A 20,427-nucleotide genomic window follows, 5' to 3' on the forward strand; every position below is an offset into this window, starting at 1 on the left:
CTTCTCATTCAGAACAAGCATAAGATCCTGTTTAACAGTAGCCAAGAAAGCTTTGGTACATTTTTATGAAGGAAAAAACCGAAATCAAAACCAAAAAAAGCAAGCGGTATACATGCACCTATGTACTGTACATGGCAAGTATAGATTAAAAATTTCACTATGTTCATGTTAACTTTTCACTTTGTAAAACATGGCATTGAAGGTCAAACGATCTGTGACCATTGCTGCATCAACTATAATAATAAAAAAATAATATTGGCTTAGTGCAGAAAGGTTGGTTCCTTTGAGCTGCGTTCTAACAGTAATTATCCATTTCTATAATGTCCAGAGTTGAATCATTTCTATAAATGCCTGTATCGTATTAAAATTGGGAGGGATGAATAATAGATTAGATAGATAGATATTTCGACAGAGTGTCCAAATGTATTCCAAATCTTTTTGACTGAACGGGTTCTTTTAATCTTCATGATCGTTGAGTTTTTCAAAGTCGTAGTAGTTTTTAGCTGAGTTTTTGACTTCATCAAAGAGGTCATCAGCGAAGCGCAGCATCTGGTTGACGGCGCTGAGCTGAGTTTTTGACTTCATCAAAGAGGTCATCAGCGAAGCACAGCATCTGGGTGACGGCGCTGAGGAGCAGGATGTCACAGCTCTGGTCCACCTCTATCTCCTGGCTGTAGTTCTTCACAGGAACCACACAGGACAGAGGAACGCCCAGACGCTGGCTGGCCTCCTGGAGCTGCAGCAACAAAGCACAACAGATGAACGTTAGCTTAGCTCAGTGGTTCCCAAACCAAGCGTCCCTAAATTATTTTGGGGGGGGCACATTCAAGCTCAGTGAGGTAGTGTTGGTTTCCTATGGTTTGTCTTTGGTAGAACTCACCTTGGTCTTGATGTAGAGGCTGCGATAAACATTGGTCAGGTCATCTGCCACAGCGGAACAGGCTTCATCCACTTTAGTCAACAGGACCAACTGAGGGATCCCTGGAGAACAGCACCACAACAAACATGTTCAACAGCTGTAAAACCCCAGGCTGTGCAATTGTGATACTTTTGTTTTGTAAACCAAGGACTTAAATGTTCCACTATTAGATAGTCGATTGCTATTCATGTCTCGTCTCCAAATCATACAAACATATTGTGTCAATAAGGTAGAAATTGTGCCAATAATGGACATTAATGCTATTTCTATAAAATATCGCGTCGACAACTCACATGAAAATATTTCATCACATGTGATGACACTACGCTAACAGTATGTGATAAAATGTAATTGACATGATGTAATGTTGTTCTGTTGATCCTTGACTGACTTTCCTACACCACTTACGCCTGGTTTCTTGCTGAAAATAGCCGATCTACAAGCACACAACACGTGGCATTGAGACTTTCTTCGAGCCACAACGCCTTACAGTTAAACATTACTATTCATTTTGGAAGCAAGCTTGACATATATGCCTGAATTATACTACATATGGAGTGCCTAAAATAGATCTACAAGCTCACAATGTGTTGCGGTTGAAACGCATAATAAGCTTATTTTGGCTATTTTTGAGACGTGCAGCGCTGCATAATTTGGGCCTTACAGTGATGCTGCGTTTGACCAACTGACCGGCTAGGTTGACCTTGTGTCGAATGGCGGTCAGTTTGTCCTCCAGCTTGGAGGGCATGATGGAGATCTTGTTGGCGTCGATGACGTAGACCACGCAGTGGATCCTGTTCTCAAGACCTGGATTCTTCTTGTAGTCCGGGTCCTCTGGTTGTAACGCAACTGCAGTGTTGAACTGTGAAGAGTAGGGGAAACAAAACACATTAATTTCACTCATGACTGACTAAATAATGTTGATTTAATGCAACACATTCAATGATGATTGAAATAAGATGATCCTCTTCAACAAAGCAATAACCACAATTAGTAATTTACTAAAACTCTATAAAAGGGTTTTCAGTTAGAAATGTGAGAAGATTCACCTGATATTTGTCTTTAATGTGACCTCTCAAAATGCTGCTTATGTCGTCCACTTGAAGCCCCTCCCCCGTGGTCTCCTCCAATCCCATGGTGTCACACATGATGATTGGCAGAGATTTGCCCTCCTTTCCAGCTTTAACTTCGTAGGTGCGATACTGTGGGATGTACAATGGTCAAAGTTATCAGCTGTTTTTCACTCCAAGTTACAAAAAGCACACAAGCTTCAAAAGCAAAACACAATTGACCCTGCCAGGCAGATGACCAACCAGCCTCCACATACTTCACTACTAAAGGAACTCAACATATGAAACAGGACATTTAGAGGAATTCACTGAGGAACCAAAGGAATAAAACACAAAGGAAAACCTTCACCGTTGACTGCATCAACAAACTTCCTCCCTCCCCACAATGATGGGAAATCCCAGTGGGACTACCATTTCATATGCTTGTTAAATTGTATTGCCTGGCATTCATCTGTGCCCTCTTTGTCAACCAAGAACATTAGTTCACACTTGTTACGGTTGTGGGTCAGTTACGTAGCAGTGGGCAGAGAGTCACCTGGGTGGTGAGGCTGGTGTCAGAGCTGCCAGTCATGGCCTGGTTGGTGACACGTCCTTTGAAGACGGACTTGATGGAGTTGACAAGGCTGGACTTCCCTGCTCCAATTGGTCCAATGAGCAGAACCCTGATCTGGGTCAGAGAACCGACTCCGGTGGGCTCGTAGTTCTGTATTTCGTTCAGCAGCCTTTCCCTATTCCTGTGGAGACCAGAGTCCAACAGATTCAACTTTTCAGCATGTTTCAGATACAGTATAATGTATGAGTAGTGCAGTATGTGTAGTACTGTATAAACAAAGTCTGGTTAAACGTGTAGCGATCGGCTATCGCACACACACGCACCCACTCGCACCCACTCGCACCACCGCAACTATTAATGTCCGCCCAGTACACTCACAGAGTAACAACTATTCATGTCCGCCCAGTACACTCACAGAGTAACAACTATTCATGTCCGCCCAGTACACTCACAGAGTAACAACTATTCATGTCCGCCCAGTACACTCACAGAGTAACAACTATTCATGTCCGCCCAGTACACTCACAGAGTAACGTCAGCTCAGCGACACGCCCCCGACACTCGGTACGACTGTTAACATTTTGTCGTTCTACTTTGAGAACTACAGTAGGTGGAGAAATTCTGTAAATGTCTGGTTTCAATAGATCTTTCATCATTCTTTCAGTTTACACAAATTTAACCATAAACAAACACAAATTACACAATAGAAACATTTCTGTTGTGGAAGTGATTAACCCATTTTGGGTGGGAACCCCTTTTAGTGTTCTTTTTTTGTAACCCATTTTTCACCCGTGTCAATTATCTAATGTGATCCTGGGCTCTACACACCCTCCGCCAACCTGGGGAGAGCAACGGACTTGAACTCATGCTTCCTTCATGCCTGAGTGTCCAAGTTGCTCCCCTTTTAGTGTTCTAAGCATTGTGTTATACTTTAGCTATTGAAAAATAGCAGATCTATGATCTATTTTTGAAAATGTAGTGCAAAGCTTTGGATATATATTCTTTCAGAGCGAACGTTTTTTCTCAAATCTTTGATGCTGGGGAAGGGGGGGACACCGTGAACCACTCCATACTGTTTTTTTTTTTTTTTTTTTTTTTTTTTTAAGATATTCTTTTGCGGCTTACGCCTTTTATTGATTTTTGAAGGGACAGACAGTAGGCTGACAGGAAACGGGAGAGAGATGGGGGGATGACATGCAGTAAAGGCCGTGTCGGGCTCGGGAGTCGAACCCGCGGCACACTGCGACTGGATTACCAGTCCGGTGCCCAGACCGTTACGCTACGGCCTGGGCCCATACTGGTTAACAAGCTTAAAGCTATTGGTTTTGATAGCACATCAGTGAGCTGGATGCAATCCTACCTGGAGGGGAGAGAACAGATGGTGGAGGTGAACGGAACACTGTCCCCTCCCCTCCCAGTGAGCTGTGGCGTCCCACAAGGAAGCATACTAGGGCCTTTACTGTTCCTAATTTATGTTAACGACATGACTTCAGCTTGTGACTGCAACTTGTTCCTGTTCGCAGATGACTCAGCACTGCTGGTCTCGGACAGGAACAAACTGCAGGTTGAAAAGACCCTCAGCTCTGAACTCGGTAGAATCTGCACCTGGCTCGCTGATAACAAACTATCCTTACACCTGGGAAAAACTGAATCCATCCTCTTCGGATCAAATAGTAAACTCAGCAAGGCAGATGGCTTCTTGGTTAGAGTGGGTGACAATATTATCACACGAAAAGATGAAATTACCTACCTAGGTTCCATCCTGGAGGCCAATCTTTCCGGTGATAAAATGGCCACCAACGTAATAAAAAAAATCAATCAAAGAACAAGATTCCTTTACAGCAGGGGTACTCAACTGGCGGACCGCGGTCCGCGACCGGACCGCGGACCACCTCTTTGTGGACCACCCAAAAAAAAAGAAAAAAAAAAGTTTTTTTTTTTTTTTTTTTTTAAGTTAATAATATAAATAACATCAGATGGTACATTTCTCATGTGAAATTGCTGCAAAGGCCCCCAAAATGTCCCCCAAGGGCCCCCAAAATTCTGGCGCGCGCTATGCGCGCGCACAGTGTGGCCTGGGACCGGGACTCTGCACCCCATTATTGGTTGGTTGGAAGGGGATCTTATTTGTATAAGCTTGGCTTGACCATACTAAACGGGCATAGAGCCCCGCTCTCCGATGGACGCCGCGCATGGGACCGGACCTCGGTCTTATTCAAAAAAATATTTGTGGACCTTCATCATTTCTAGTTGAGGACCCCTGCTTTACAGGATCTCCTCACTGGTCAGCAAAAACACCTTGAAGACCTTAACAGGAGCCCTCGTACAAGGTTTCTTTGACTATGCATCCACCTCTTGGTACCACAGCACCTCAAAGGCCCTTAAAACAAGGCTCCAGACCTCCCAAAACAAACTGGTCAGGCTCCTACTTGGCCTCACCCCCCGAACCCACCTCACCCCTGCCCACTTTGACAGGCTGGGATGGCTTAGGGTCGACGACAGAGTACAGCATCTTGCAATGGGTCTGGTCCACAAGATTCGATACACCACCAAGATACCCATGTACCTGTCTAAATACTTCCTTAATGTAAACGAAGTCCACACCCACAACACCAGAGGGAGTGCAACAAACCATGTACAACCCAGATTCGGCACAAACAAGGGACTAAATTATTTTCGCTCCTATGCCACAAAAATGTGGAACGCCCTACCAACAGTCATTAAGACATGTGAATCCCTTGACTCCTTCAAAACCGCTCTCAAAGGGCACCTACGGATGGCTGCAATTCGAAACTGGCCTCTGTAAAATCTGAATCCCCCCCCCCCCCCCCATTTTCCCTCACTGTATATTGTATCTTTTCCCTTTTTTGCATCCCATATGATGAATTCCTGTTCTGTACTTTAGCTACATAGAAATGTCTATTTGTATGTCTCTAAATGTCTGTATGTCTTTAAATGTTTTGATGAATTGAACAATGTGGACCCTGTTGTAAACAAGTGTAATGCTTAATTGGGTCGTCCACTCACAGTTGACAGTCTTTGTATTGAGTTTGTGCTTAAAATGTACTGTAAATTCTACAAACTGTTAATAAATATTTCAATCAATCAATCAATCAAAACCTCCTCAAAAACTAGGATGCATCTCAAGGCCGTCCGTCTAAGTCTGTCTTTCTGGTTAATTTGTTTTATAAATATCGAACCAATGAAAATAAATAATAACATTGGATCCAGTGGAACACAGGTATTTTTGTTTGTTTTTACATTTCTAGAAGAGTAACGTTTTTGGGCATTCAAGTTTTCCACCTGACAGCTACAATAGTTCAGTATTGTGTTGTGTGGTATATGGTATACCTGTAAATAAACTAATCCAGATCCATACTTACTCAGGAGTCCAGTCCCTGTACCTCCATGGCTTCTCAAGGAGTTCACTTTCTGCTGAAACATCTAGAAACATCTCCACGGTCAGACTCAGAGCAACATTAAAGACAGTACAAACAACTGAAACACCTTGTAGGCTATGTTTGTCTTTGTATTAATTGAACTCACCTCCTATTTTATAAACTTCACATTCAACCAGCTGCAGGTCGTTGCCATGCATTTCTGCAGCATTGAAATTGTAATAATCTTGACTAGGACTGTTGTACACTACAGCTCGGCCATTAACACAAAAACCTAGATTGTCTCCAAAATAAGGACCATGGCTGGCGTGCATTAACACAGCATAAGCGGGATTGGTGACCGGATATTTGAGAACATTTGCCCTGTTAAAGGTGAAAAGAAAAGCCTGGGCATCGTATCCAAATTGACCACTTTGATTAAAAGAAATACTGGTGTATCCCCCAAAGACGAAGCCAGAGTCATTGTAGCCCACGGTCAGAGTGGGCCCCTGGTTGTCACATCTCTCGTGGAACGCTTCTGCAGTGTAACCATGGACTGAAGCCTGGTAGAGGAGGGTCAGGTTTCCTAGCTGGGAGCTCAGCGCCTTCTGCTGGGCCTTGGTCAGCCTGGGATTCATGGTGGAAGAATGGTCCAGTAGGTCTGGATTCTCTGATTGAACACAAAACGATAGACATTGCAGTTAAATAACACTTATTTTTGAACAACACCAATACAAAGGCTGAGAAAGGGATTTGTTTTGCACAAACCGTCTTTGTATTGGTGAGTAGGTAAAACATTCTTTACATTTTCACTACAGAGGAGGGGCTGGTCTGCGATTCATGCGAGGCAGGAGAGAGAACAGTCCCATATAGGCTTAATTGTTGTTTATTGTTTATAAGGATCCCCATTAGCTTTTGCCTTGACAAAAGCTAGTCTTCCTGGGGTCTGACACAGACAAACATTTAACATAGGCAATACTTACAAACACTAACTCAAAATAAAACATAGTAAAATAAAATATAAAATAAGAAAATAAAAACATAGGAGAAATAAAAAACAAAGAAAAACATAGCAAAAAAACACTTTCAACACATTATACATTTGAATTGTTCTTTTCCCAGGGTTACTGCAGTATGATTTACATAAGGTGTTCTTTTAACTTGATTTTAAAGATGAATTTTGTATTTGTATTGGTTATACACTTTGGTAGTGCATTCCAACCTATTACTGCTCTATAGATAATAGAAGATTTAAGAATATTTGTTCTTGGTTTAGGTGCCACCAAAACACCCGAACTGGCTTGTCTAGTCATATGGTTATGTTCATCTCTTACATGTGCTACCTGTTCAAAGAAATACTGTGGTTTTTAACGGCAGTAAAGTGCATTAGGCTTTGGACCAGAGCTATATAAAAATACTATAATTTAAATATAAAAGAAGGCATCTGCCATTTGAATTAAGGTGACTTGACTTGAAAAATGGGCCTGTCAGCTCAAAGCCACAATGCAATATCTTTGTTTTCAAGAGTGTTGCGCACAACCCTCAGTAGCATAACAGAGTTATATACTAAAAAAACAACCAATTCCATTTTCACCCTTCTATTATAGGCTATGTAACATCAGCGCCACTATTCCAAAGGTACATTTTTTTTAAACTATTTTCAGCAATGGTATAACAATTTGTTTAGTGGGTAGATCTCGTTTAGCTGGGCATTTTGAAGGTAGCTCTAAAGTAAATAAAGTGTGTGCGCCCCTGCTATAAACCATCAATTAAAACATCCAGATGTTTTTACTGACACTAATTCAATCTGACTGCCATGCAATTAAATGCCATGCAATTAAATGGAAAACAACGTCAATTTCGTTTTTGTAATATATCAGCAAAAGTTTCAAATAGCTAGCGCCCCTCCTGTCCCCCCCGGTCCCACACAATTACGTCTGTCCCTCAAATGAACAGTTTGGATCTGATTCTGGTCACCCTAAAAGGGCATCGAGGGCTTACCTGTTGTTGTTCTGTAGCTGCTGTCTATGAAGTCTATAGTGGCTCTGCAGTGAAGGGTGACAGGTTTGAACTGCATGGCTAAATGGTGTCTCTTTATAGGCGGAGGTTCAAACAGAACCTGTATTCTCAGTAGAGATTCTGGTTGGTTTACATTACTGGTCACTCAGTGGTCACTGACTGGTCAGGCTGCATTCAGGTGTTAAAATACCAACATAAGTGAATAAGTGAACCAAAGCCATGGAAGACATTGTTTTAAATTTCGACGTCAGGCCTAAATGGGTTAATATAGATTAAACTGTTTCAAGTAAAGTACCGTATATGATGACCCTTCCACAGGAGTTTGATATATACTTATCACATGTTATTTTCACCTTTAGGTGAATTGGATGACACATTTTAAGAAATTGTTATCACCATGAAACTTCCCCAGTTTTCTGAAATTGTACATTTAAATATGCAAATTAGGCATTATATAGGAAAACATGCCAGATTCAATTGCATAACTTTCCAGAATCAAAATCGAAATGTTTGATATAGACAGAGGCAACCTTATTATTTAATGTTGTTTACATGTTAGACCCCCCTGTCCCACACAAGTGATACTTCTGCCCCTCAAATGAACACTTTGGATCTAGTCACCCTAACACACACACACACACACACACACACACACACACACACACACACACACACACACACACACACACACACACAGGTTCTGCATGTTCTGAAAAGGGTTGATGGACATAGGCTACAGTATGGAATCTCTATGGATTGAAGACAGAATATAGTGTATTCAGATTGGAATACAGACGTATTCTGAATGAATACTAAATAATACAGGATATTTGAATGATTGCAAATGAAAGGAAAATAATAACATCATACAATGTTTGACTCTATTTTTTTAATTTTCACTATTGTGGTGTGGTATGTGTGTCTAGTAGATCTAGAGAGAACACAAAGTAAGTTTCTGACTGGCATATTGGCTTTCAAGAAGAAGGCAGACTACACCTGTCAACATTGCTGAGTAGCATATAGGGAGACACTGACTGATATTTAAAAACACAAATAAAAGCTAGCTTTTATCCGATTTGCTCATTACTTTGACTCTACCGCCTTCTCCTGATATCAAAAAGTAATAGCTTCCCACGACAGCTTCAGTCATCTCACTGACAACTGAGTCTTCTTGTCCCCACATACTTCAGTTCAGCCATCACCAACACAACACACCTGTGCCAAACAATCCTACCAGTCCACCAAGATTGACTATGAAACAATTTAACAACAGTAACCACACAGTGGGTAATACTGCGTATAAGAAGTGTCCATGCACAGACCAATAAACATAACTTGATAATAGAGCTACGTAAAAGAGTGTCCTCATTACACTATAGCACTTACAGTCCTTAAGTGACAGATTAAAGTGCATACTGTTTTTTTGTTTTACAATCGCTGGTCACTGGTTTAAACAACATTAGGAGAAAAGCCAAATAAGCACAAGAAAAGCAACCACAACTACCAATATTTACAAGCAACTTTACAGAAAAAGAAGCCCAAAATCGCTTATAATAAATAGACTTGGCAACACTGCTGAGCAGGGCAGAGATCGCTCTTGTGTCAAATCAAACATTGCTCTTTGCATTTAAGAGGTGGTCAGACCCAGGTGTAATCGGGATGCGCAGAGTGTTTTTAGGTCAAGGGGCTTAATAGCAAATTACTGGCTTCCTGTCAAGTTCCGTATCAATTATAAACTCCTCCTTCTCACCTAGAAATGTCAAAAAGCCCTGGCTCCACAGTACCTCTCAGGCCTCCTCCATAAACCTCCTGTGACACCTGGAACCTGCGTTCCACAAATTTGGACCTCCTCTCTGTCCCCAAGGCAGTCAAGCGGACATTCGGGGACAGAGCGTTCAGTGTAGGCTATGGTTATTTGTACATTCTAATTTTGGTAAACATGAAACTTTAATCTATCAACTGTAAATATGAAATAGGCTGTACCTATCTAAACCGAAGTATTTATATAATTATTTATCAATGTTGAGGCTTCACAAAAAGTGTTCAAAATAGAATGGCAGAATCACGTCTTCAAAGTTACAATTAACATAACACAAATGCAACATAACATAATTGCATACAATACAAAGCAGTAAAATAATGAACTGTTACCTTGTTGCCCTCAGCCAGGTGCTTAAACTAAGGTCACATTCATACCAGAGAGCTTTGCTGCGATTAAAACGAATCCTGCTGCGCATTGTCAGAAAGTGCGCTTCGTTTGGCAGGTGTGAAGGCTCATTCGAATCCTAATGCGCAGCAAATAACCGCATTTTACTCCGCCCAAAAACGTGGGTTTCGCTTCGCTTCGAATCGCACTTGACTACGATTCGGTGCAGGTGTGAATGCAATCCGCAGTAAATAAAGGAAATGAAGCAAACATAATGTGGCGGGTGAGGAGCTGAACACAGTTGGAGACGGAGAAGGCATATTTTACGCAGCGCAAAGATGTCCCGTTACTGTGGATAGACGTGGTCGAATAAGGAGACTGAAGCCCTGATCGAAATGAGGACGTGTACATTAATCAATTGCTTAAGAAAACACATAAAAACACTGCAGTGTATTATAGCCTACATAATATTCTGTCTGTCTGTGCGTGCCGTAAACATGGAGTGCTGTCACTGTGTGGGACTGGGGAGTTATATCAGTGCGCTCATGCAGCGCTGTGCTGCATGCCCAAAAGAACAGTGTGTGGCGGCTGCGTGCGTAGAGAGAGAGAGGGGGGGTCCCAGACGGCACGACACATGCACGTTATGAGTGTAATTTTATCAACATACAGTAGATTTCACTGTGTAGGCTATAGTTTATGAATGGAACACATTGATAAAGGTCCCCCCTGCTGCGTTTCCAATTGCTGCGAATGACAGTGTGAAGGCAAACCGCAGCCAATTAAATATGCAAGAATCCCAATTTCCCCGCCCATATGGATCTGAGTCTACCGAAGTATTAGGTGAGAATCTGACCTAAATGAACCTTTCGTTCTGAACACTAAAGTGTTCCCTTGCTGTTGTTTTCATTCATAAATCTCTGTTATAAAGAAAGTCTGCGCTAAACTCTACTCATCTACTTGACTACTTCCTTCCTGTTTCTCACAGTTTCAAATTAAAAGCTATACAAAACAGACTGTAACAAAACGAACTCAAATACAATTCTTTCAAGCAAAACACACTGAAGAGGTTGGTAGAGACATGAATAATAATACACTATAGGCTATAACCATAACAGTTTATATGATTCAAATAAAGATAAACTATAGGCCTAGACATACAGTAGGCAGCCAAAGTCCAGTGTGAAGTAACTTTGAAAGTCCCGCCGTCTGGACAGGGGGAGAATCTTTAGGGGAAACAATACTTCTTGTTCAAAGTAGTGATTAAAAAATGGTTCGTTACACGAGGTCCGTTCCGTGGTGGTGGCGCTCTGGAAGGCGTGGAAGCAGTGGCGCGTTGCGATGGAAACGGCCGCTGTTTGCGGAAGCAACTGTTGCTGCTGTAAATGCAGTCTCGCTTGAGATCGAGTGAACGGACCATGGAATAATGTTGTGTGGTTTGTCTCATACATGCTTCTTAATTCAACTCAATGCAGAACAAACTTCTCATTCAGAACAAGCATAAGATCCTGTTTAACAGTAGCCAAGAAAGCTTTGGTACATTTTTATGAAGAAAAAAAACTAAATCAAAACCAAAAAAGCACACCGGTATAGTATAGATTCAAATTTTCAATATGTTCATGTTTACTTGAATACCTGAACCGAACTAGCAATTATAACATAAAATATCCAATAATCCAAACTTAGTGCCTTAGGCTATACAAAGGGATAGTACCAACGTACCAAAACCACTATATTGGTAAGAACAGGAACATTATGATTAAACAGATTAGAATAAGATCGAAATCAAGGGACCATTAGAAAATAAAGAGAAGGCACTGGATAATCTCAACTAAAAGCAATTTATACGAGTTAGGTTAAAGTCTAAATAACTTTTCACTTTGTAAAACATGGCATTGAAGGTCAAACGATTTGTGACCATTGCTGCATCAACTATAATAATAAAAAAATAATATTGGTGCTTAGTGCAGAAAGGTTGGTTCCTTTGAGTTGTGTTCTAACAGTAATTATCCATTTCTTTAATGTCCAGAGTTTAATTATTTCTATAAATGCCTGTATCGTATTAGAATTGGGAGGGATGAATAATAGATTAGATAGATAGATATTTCGACAGAGAGTCCAAATGTATTCAGACTCTTTTTGACTGTGAAGGGGTTCTTTTAATCATCTCTGGATTTGTTGCTGTATTCTTCAAAGTAGTCATCAGCGAAGCGCAGCATCTGGTTGAAGGCGCTGAGGAGCAGGATGTCACTGTTCTGGTCCACCTCTAGGTGATGGCTGTAGTTCCTCACAGGAACCACACAGGACAGAGGAAGGCCCAGACGCTGGCTGGCCTCCGTGAGCTGCAGCAACACAGCACAACAGATGAACGTTAGCTTGGCTCAGTGGTTCCCAAACAGAGCGTCCCCAAATTATTTTGGGGGGGACACACTCAAGCTCAGAGAGGTAGTGTTGGTTTCCTATCGTTTGTCTTTGGTAGAACTCACCTTGGTCTTGATGTAGAGGCTGCGATAAACATTGGTCAGGTCATCTGCCACAGCGGAACAGGCTTCATCCACTTTAGTCAACAGGAGCAACTGAGGGATCCCTGGAGAACAGCACCACAACAAACATGTTCAACAGCTGTAAAACATAAAGGACCCCAGGCTGTGCAATTGTGATACTTTTGTTTTGTAAACCAAGGACTTAAATGTTCCACTATTAGATAGTTGATTGCTATTCATGTCTCGTCTCCAAATCATATTGTGTCAATAAGGTAGAAATTGTGCTACATTAATGCTATTTCTATAAAATATCGCGTCGACAACTCACATGAAACTATTTCATCACATGTGATGACACTACGCTAACAGTATGTGATAAAATGTAATTGATGTTGTTCTGTTGATCCTTGACTGACTTTCCTACACCACTTACGCAATGGTTTCTTGCCGAAAATAGCCGATCTACAAGCACACAACACGTGGCATTGAGATTTTCTTCGAGCCACAACGCCTTACAGTTAAACATTACTATTAATTTTGGAAGCAAGCTTCACTGGGAGAGATCTTGACATTGATATGCCTGAATTATACTACATATGGAGTGCCTACATTAGCCGATTTACAAGCTCACAATGTGTTGAGGTTGAAACACATATTAAGCTTATTTTGGCTATTTTTGAGACGTGCAGCGCTGTATAATTTGGGCATTACAGTGATGCTGCGTTTGACCAACTGACCGGCTTGGTTGACCTTGATTCGAACGGCGGTCAGTTTGTCCTCCAGCTTGGAGGTCATGATGGAGATCTTGTTGGCGTCGATGACGTAGACCACGCAGTGGATCCTGTTCTCAAGACCTGGATTCTTCTTGTAGTCCGGGTCCTCTGGTTGTAACGCAACTGCAGCGTTGAACTGTGAAGAGTAGGGGAAACAAAACACATTCATTTCACTCATGACTGAATAATGTTGATTTAATGCAACACAAGTCAATGATGATTGAAATAAGATGATCCTCTTCAACAAAGCAATAACCACAATTAGTATTTTACTAAAACTCTATAAAAGGGTTTTCAGTTAGAAATGTGAGAAGATTCACCTGATATTTGTCTCTAATGTGACCTCTCAAAATGTTGGTTATGTCGTCCACTTGAAGCCCCTCCCCCGTCTCCTCCAATCCCATGGTATCACACACGATGATTGGCAGAGATTCGCCCTCCTTTCCAGCTTTAACTTCATAGGTGCGATACTGTGGGATGTACAATGGTCAAAGTTATCCGCTGTTTTTCACACACTTGTTACGGTTGTGGGTCAGTTACATAGCAGTGGGCAGAGAGTCACCTGGGTGGTGAGGCTGACGCCAGAGCTGCCAGTCATGGCCTGGTTGGTGACACGTCCTTTGAAGACGGACTTGATGGAGTTGACAAGGCTGGACTTCCCTGCTGCAATTGGTCCAACGAGCAGAACCCTGATCTGGGACAGAGAACCGACTCCGGTGGGCTGGTAGTTCTGTATGTGGTCCAGCAGCCTTTCCCTATTCCTGTGGAGACCAGAGTCCAACAGATTAAACTTTTCAGCATGTTTCAGATACAGTATAATGTATGAATAGTACAGTATGTGTAGTACTGTATAAACAAAGTCTGGTTAAACGTGTAGCGATCGGCTATCACACACGCACCCACTCGCACCACCGCAACTATTCATGTCCGCCCAGTACACTGACAGAGTAACAACTATTCATGTCCGCCCAGTACACTCACAGAGTAACAACTATTCATGTCCGCCCAGTACACTCACAGAGTAACAACTATTAATGTCCGCCCAGTACACTCACAGAGTATGAAGTCCCTGGAACTACATATTTTAAGATGGGGGTCGGCGGCCAAATGCAGATATTTCTGGGGGTCTTTGACATGAAATAGTTACAGCACCACTGACTGAATAGAATATTTAGAATACATTTGTAGAATCGTCCACAGGTCAAAATGGGCTAAGGACCTCCTCAAAAACTAGGATGCATCTCAAGGCCGTATAAATATTGAACCAATGAAAATAAATAATAACAACATTGGATCCAGTGGAACACAGGTATTTTTGTTTGTTTTTACATTTCTAGAAGAGTAACGCTTTTGGGCATTCAAGTTTTCCACCTGACAGCTACAATAGTTCAGTAATCAGTATTGTGTTGTGTGGTATATGGTATACCTGTAAATAAACTAATCCAGATCCATACTTACTCAGCACTCCAGTCCATGTTCCTCCATGGCTTCTCAAGGAGTTTACTGGAGTTGCGTTTACTGGAGTCTGGCTTCTCAAGGAGTTCACTTTCTGCTGAAACATCTAGAAACATCTCCACGGTCAGACTCAGAGCAACATTAAAGACAGTACAAAGAACTGAAACACCTTGTAGGCTATGTTTGTCTTTGTATTAATTGAACTCACCTCCTATTTTATAAACTTCACATTCAACCAGCTGCAGGTCGTTGCCATGCATTTCTGCAGCATTGAAATTGTAATAATCTTGACTAGGACTGTTGTACACTACAGCCTGGCCATTAACACAAAAACCTAGATTGTCTCCAAAATAAGGACCATGGCTGCCGTGCATTAACACAGCATAAGCGGGATTGGTGACCGGATATTTGAGAACATTTGCCCTGTTAAAGGTGAAAAGAAAAGCCTGGGCATCGTTCCCAAATTGACCACTTTGATTAAAAGAAATACTGGTGTATCCCCCAAAGACGAAGCTAGAGTCATTGTAGCCCACGGTCAGAGTGGGCCCCTGGTTGTCACATCTCTGGTGGAACGCTTCTGCAGTGTAACCATGGACTGAAGCCTGGTAGAGGAGGGTCAGGTTTCCTAGCTGGGAGCTCAGCGCCTTCTGCTGGGCCTTGGTCAGCCTGGGATCCATGGTGGAAGAATGGTCCAGTAGGTCTGGATTCTCTGATTGAACACAAAACGATAGACATTGCAGTACCTAAATAACACTTTTTTTTTAACAACACCAATACAAAGGCTGAGAAAGGGATGTGTTTTGCACAAACCGTCTTTGTATTGGTGAGTAGGTAAAACATTCTTTACATTTTCACTACAGAGGAGGGGCTGGTCTGCGATTCATGCGAGGCAGGAGAGAGAACAGTCCCATATAGGCTTAATTGTTGTTTATTGTTTATAAGGATCAGCTTTTGCCTTGACAAAAGCTAGTCTTCCTGGGGTCCGACACAGACAAACATTTAACATAGGCAATACTTACAAACACTAACTCAAAATAAAACATAGTAAAATAAAATATAAAATAAGAAAATAAAAACATAGGAGAAATAAAAAACAAAGAAACATAGCAAAAAATCACTTTCAACACATTATACATTTGAATTGTTCTTTTCCCAGGGTTACTGCAGTATGATTTCCATAAGGTGTTCTTTTAACTTGATTTTAAAGATGAATTTTGTATTTGTATTGGTTATACACTTTGGTAGTGCATTCCAACCTATTACTGCTCTATAGATAATAGAAGATTTAAGAATATTTGTTAGTCATATGGTTATGTTCGTCTCTTACATGTGCTACCTGTTCAAAGAAATACTGTGGTTTTTATGCAACGGCAGTAAAGTGCATTAGGCTTTGGACCAGAGCTATATAAAAATACTATAATTTAAATGGCATCTGCCATTTGAATTAAGGTGACTTGACTTGAAAAATGGGCCTGTCAGCTCAAAGCCACAATGCAATATCTTTGTTTTCAAGAGTGTTGCGCACAACCCTCAGTAGCATTACAGAGTTATATACTAAAAAAACAACCAATTCCATTTTCACCCTTCTATTATAGGCTATGTAACATCAGCGCCACTATTCCAAAGGTACATTTTTTTAAACTATTTTCAGCAATGGGATAACAATTTGTTTAGTGGGTAGATCTCGTTTAGCTGGGCATTTTGAAGGTAGCTCTAGTAAAAAAAAAATGTGTGCGCCCCTGCTATAAACCATCAATTAAAACATCCAGATGTTTTTACTGACACTAATTCAATCTGACTGCCATGCAATTAAATGCCATGCAATTAAATGGAAAACAACGTCAATTTAGTTTTTGTAATATATCAGCAAAAGTTTCAAATAGCTAGCGCCCCTCCTGTCCCCCCGGTCCCACACAATTACGTCTGTCCCTCAAATGAACAGTTTGGATCTGATTCTGGTCACCCTAAAAGGGCATCGAGGGCTTACCTGTTGTTGTTCTGTAGCTGCTGTCTATGAAGTCTATAGTGTCTCTGCAGTGAAGGGTGACAGGTTTGAACTGCATGGCCAAATGGTGTCTCTTTATAGGCGGAGGTTCAAACAGAACCTGTATTCTCAGTAGAGATTCTGGTTGGTTTACATTACTGGTCACTCAGTGGTCACTGACTGGTAAGGCTGCATTCAGGTGTTAAAATACCAACATAAGTGAACCAAAGCCATGGAAGACATTGTTTAAAATTTCGACATCAGGCCTAAATGGGTTAATATAGATTAAACTGTAAAGTACCGTATATGATGACCCTTCCACAGGAGTTTGATATTTACTTATCACATGTTATTTTCACCTTTAGGTGAATTGGATGACACATTTTAAGAAATTGTTATCACCATGAAACTTCCCCAGTTTTCTGAAATTGTACATTTAAATATGCAAATTAGGCATTATATAGGAAAACATGCCAGATTCAATTGCATAACTTTCCAGAATCAAAATCGAAATGTTTGATATAGACAGAGGCAACCTTATTATTTAATGTTGTTTACATGTTAGACCCCCCTGTCCCACACACACACACACACACACACACACACACACACACACACACACACACACACACACACACACACACACACACAGGTTCTGCATGTTCTGAAAAGGGTTGATGGACATAGGCTACAGTATGGAATCTCTATGGATTGAAGACAGAATATAGTGTATTCAGATTGGAATACAGACGTATTCTGAATGAATACTAAATAATACAGGATATTTGAATGATTGCAAATGAAAGGAAAATAATAACATCATACAATGTTTGACTCTATTTTTTTAATTTTCACTATTGTGGTGTGGTATGTGTGTCTAGTAGATCTAGAGAGAACACAAAGTAAGTTTCTGACTGGCATATTGGCTTTCAAGAAGAAGGCAGACTACACCTGTCAACATTGCTGAGTAGCATATAGGGAGACACTGACTGATATTTAAAAACACAAATAAAAGCTAGCTTTTATCCGATTTGCTCATTACTTTGACTCTAGCGCCATCTCCTGATATCAAAAGGTAATAGCTTCCCATGACAGCTTCAGTCATCTCACTGACAACTGAGTCTTCTTGTGCCCACATGCTCCAGTTCAGCCATCACCAACACAACACACCTGTGCCAAACAATCCTACCAGTCCACCAATATTGAATATGAAACAATTTAACAACAGTAACCACACAGTGGGTAATACTGCGTATAAGAAGTGCCCATGCACAGATCAATAAATGGTAAATGGTGCATTTATATAGCGCCTTTATCCAAGGCGCTTTACAGAGATTGTGCATTACATTCACCCATTCACACACACATTCATACACCGATGGCAGCGGAAACCATGCAAGGCACCAACTAGCACATCGGGAGCAATTAGGGGTTCAGTGTCTTGCTCAAGGACACTTCGACAGTAACTCTGGGGGAGCCCGGGTTCGAACTGGCAACCTTACGGTTACCATCCAGGCGCTCTACCCCTGAGCCACCGCCGCCGCCTCAATAAACATAACTTGATAATAGAGCTATATGTAAAAGAGTGTCCTCATTACACTATAGCACTTACAGTCCTTAAGTGACAGATTAAAGTGCATACTGTGCCTTAAAGGACAACTTTATTTATTTATTTATTTATTTTACAATCGCCGCCGGTCACTGGTTTAAACAACATTAGGAGAAAAGCCCAAATAAGCACAAGAAAAGCAACCACAACTACCAATATTTACAAGCAACTTTACAGAAAAAGAAGCCCAAAATCGCTTATAATAAATAGACTTGGCAACACTGCTGAGCAGGGCAGAGATCGCTCTTGTGTCAAATCAAACATTGCTCTTTGCATTTAAGAGGTGGTCAGACCCAGGTGTAATCGGGATGCGCAGTGTTTTTAGGTCAAGGGGCTTAATAGCAAATGAATGGCTTCCTGTCAAGTTCCGTATTAATTATAAACTCTTCCTTCTCACAGAAATGTCAAAAAGCCCTGGCTCCACAGTACCCCTCAGGCCTCCTCCAGTAATTTCCAAAAGGTGGGTCTTCCGCCGTAGTCTGAAAACCCACCTTTTCAGACTCCATCATGGCCCATAGCACTTACCCCACCCCCTTAGATAGCATTTCTGTAGACTTAGATAGCATTTGATACAGACTTATAGCATGTTATGTAGACAGCACTATAATTGCATTGTATGTAGTCATAGCACGTCATAGTACATATGTATAGCATAGTAGTATAGATGTATAGTTTATATGTATAGCTTCATTATATAGATATTCCACTGTTACTTTCTTAGCTTACGCATGTTTCTTGATAAATGGTTTTATGTGATCTATTCCCATGCTTTTTTTTGTTCTTGCTTAATGTAAATCGCTCTGGATTAAGAGCGTCTGCTAAATGCCTAAATTGTAAATTGTAAATTGTCTCCATAGACCTCCTGTGACACCTGGAACCTGCGTTCCACAAACATGGACCTCCTCTCTGTCCCCGAGGCAGTCAAGCGGACATTCGGGGACAGAGCGTTCAGTGTGTCAGCCCCCCCCCCCCCCCCCCACCCTGTGGAACTCTCTTCCAATAGAGATTTGCCATGCTCCAACACTGGACCCTTTTAAGGCTGCCTTGAAAATACACTTATTCTCTCAGGCTTATGGCATATAGTTTTTGATTGTTGTTGGTACATTTTGTAAAGTGTCCTTGGGTTCATGAAAGGAGCTATATAAATTCAAGCTATTATTATTATTACCTAAATAACACTTATTTTTGAACAACACCAATACAAAGGAAGGAAGGGATTTGGTTTTTGGACCAGAGCTATATAAAAATAATATAATTTAAATATAAAAAAGGCATCTGCCATTTGAATTAAGGTGACTTGACTTGATTGACATCAAAATGGGCCTGTCAGCTCAAACCCACAATGCAATATCTTCTTTGTTTTCAAGAGTGTTGCGCACAGGCCCAGGCCGTAGCGTAACGGTCTGGGCACCGGACTGGTAATCCAGTCGCAGTGTGCCGCGGGTTCGACTCCCGGACCCGACACGGCCTTTACTGCATGTCATCCCCCCATCTCTCTCCCGTTTCCTGTCAGCCTACTGTCTGTCCCTTCAAAAATCAATAAAAGGCGTAAGCCGCAAAAAAAATATCTTAAAAAAAAAAAAAAGAGTGTTGCGCACAAACCTCAGTAGCATTACAAAGTTAGATACTAAAAAAACAACCAATTCCATTTTCACCCTTCTATTATAGGCTATGTAACATCAGCGCCACTATTCCAAAGGTAATTTTTTTAAACTATTTTCAGCAATGGGATAACAATTTGTTTAGTGGGTAGATATCGTTTAGCTGGGCATTTTGAAGGTAGCTTAAAGTTTAAAAAAGTGTGCGCGCCCCTACAATAAAATTATTAAAACATCCAGATGTTTTTACTGACACTAATTCAATCTGACTGCCATGCAATTAAATGTGCCCCTGGCACTGGAAAACAACATCAATTTAGTTTTTGTTACATATCAGCAAAAGTTTCAAATAGCTAGCGCCCCTCCTGTCCCCCCCGGTCCCACACAATTACGTCTGTCCCTCAAATGAACAGTTTGGATCTGATTCTGGTCACCCTAAAAGGG

The 20,427-nt window shown here is 41.2% G+C and overlaps 2 protein-coding genes across 2 annotated transcripts; both read right to left on the bottom strand.

The window, feature by feature from the left end:
- Positions 1–532: 532 nt before the first annotated feature.
- Positions 533–5,996, bottom strand: LOC310855924 (interferon-induced protein 44-like; the record flags this gene model as incomplete). Its single annotated transcript, XM_083761116.1, has 6 exons — positions 533–736; positions 881–981; positions 1,610–1,781; positions 1,969–2,121; positions 2,525–2,723; positions 5,926–5,996. The coding sequence occupies 6 exons, from the start codon at positions 5,994–5,996 to the stop codon at positions 533–535; spliced, it is 900 nt and encodes a 299-aa protein (XP_083617242.1).
- A 6,244-nt stretch (positions 5,997–12,240) lies between these two features.
- On the bottom strand, positions 12,241–15,469 carry LOC310855934 (interferon-induced protein 44-like; the record flags this gene model as incomplete). Its single annotated transcript, XM_083761128.1, has 7 exons — positions 12,241–12,423; positions 12,568–12,668; positions 13,302–13,473; positions 13,658–13,807; positions 13,900–14,098; positions 14,796–14,898; positions 15,001–15,469. The coding sequence occupies 7 exons, from the start codon at positions 15,467–15,469 to the stop codon at positions 12,241–12,243; spliced, it is 1,377 nt and encodes a 458-aa protein (XP_083617254.1).
- Between the last annotated feature and the right edge of the window lie 4,958 nt (positions 15,470–20,427).

The sequence above is a fragment of the Protomyctophum parallelum genome (assembly GCF_964188405.1).
Source record: "Protomyctophum parallelum genome assembly, chromosome: 1".
Taxonomy (NCBI): Eukaryota; Metazoa; Chordata; class Actinopteri; order Myctophiformes; family Myctophidae; genus Protomyctophum; species Protomyctophum parallelum.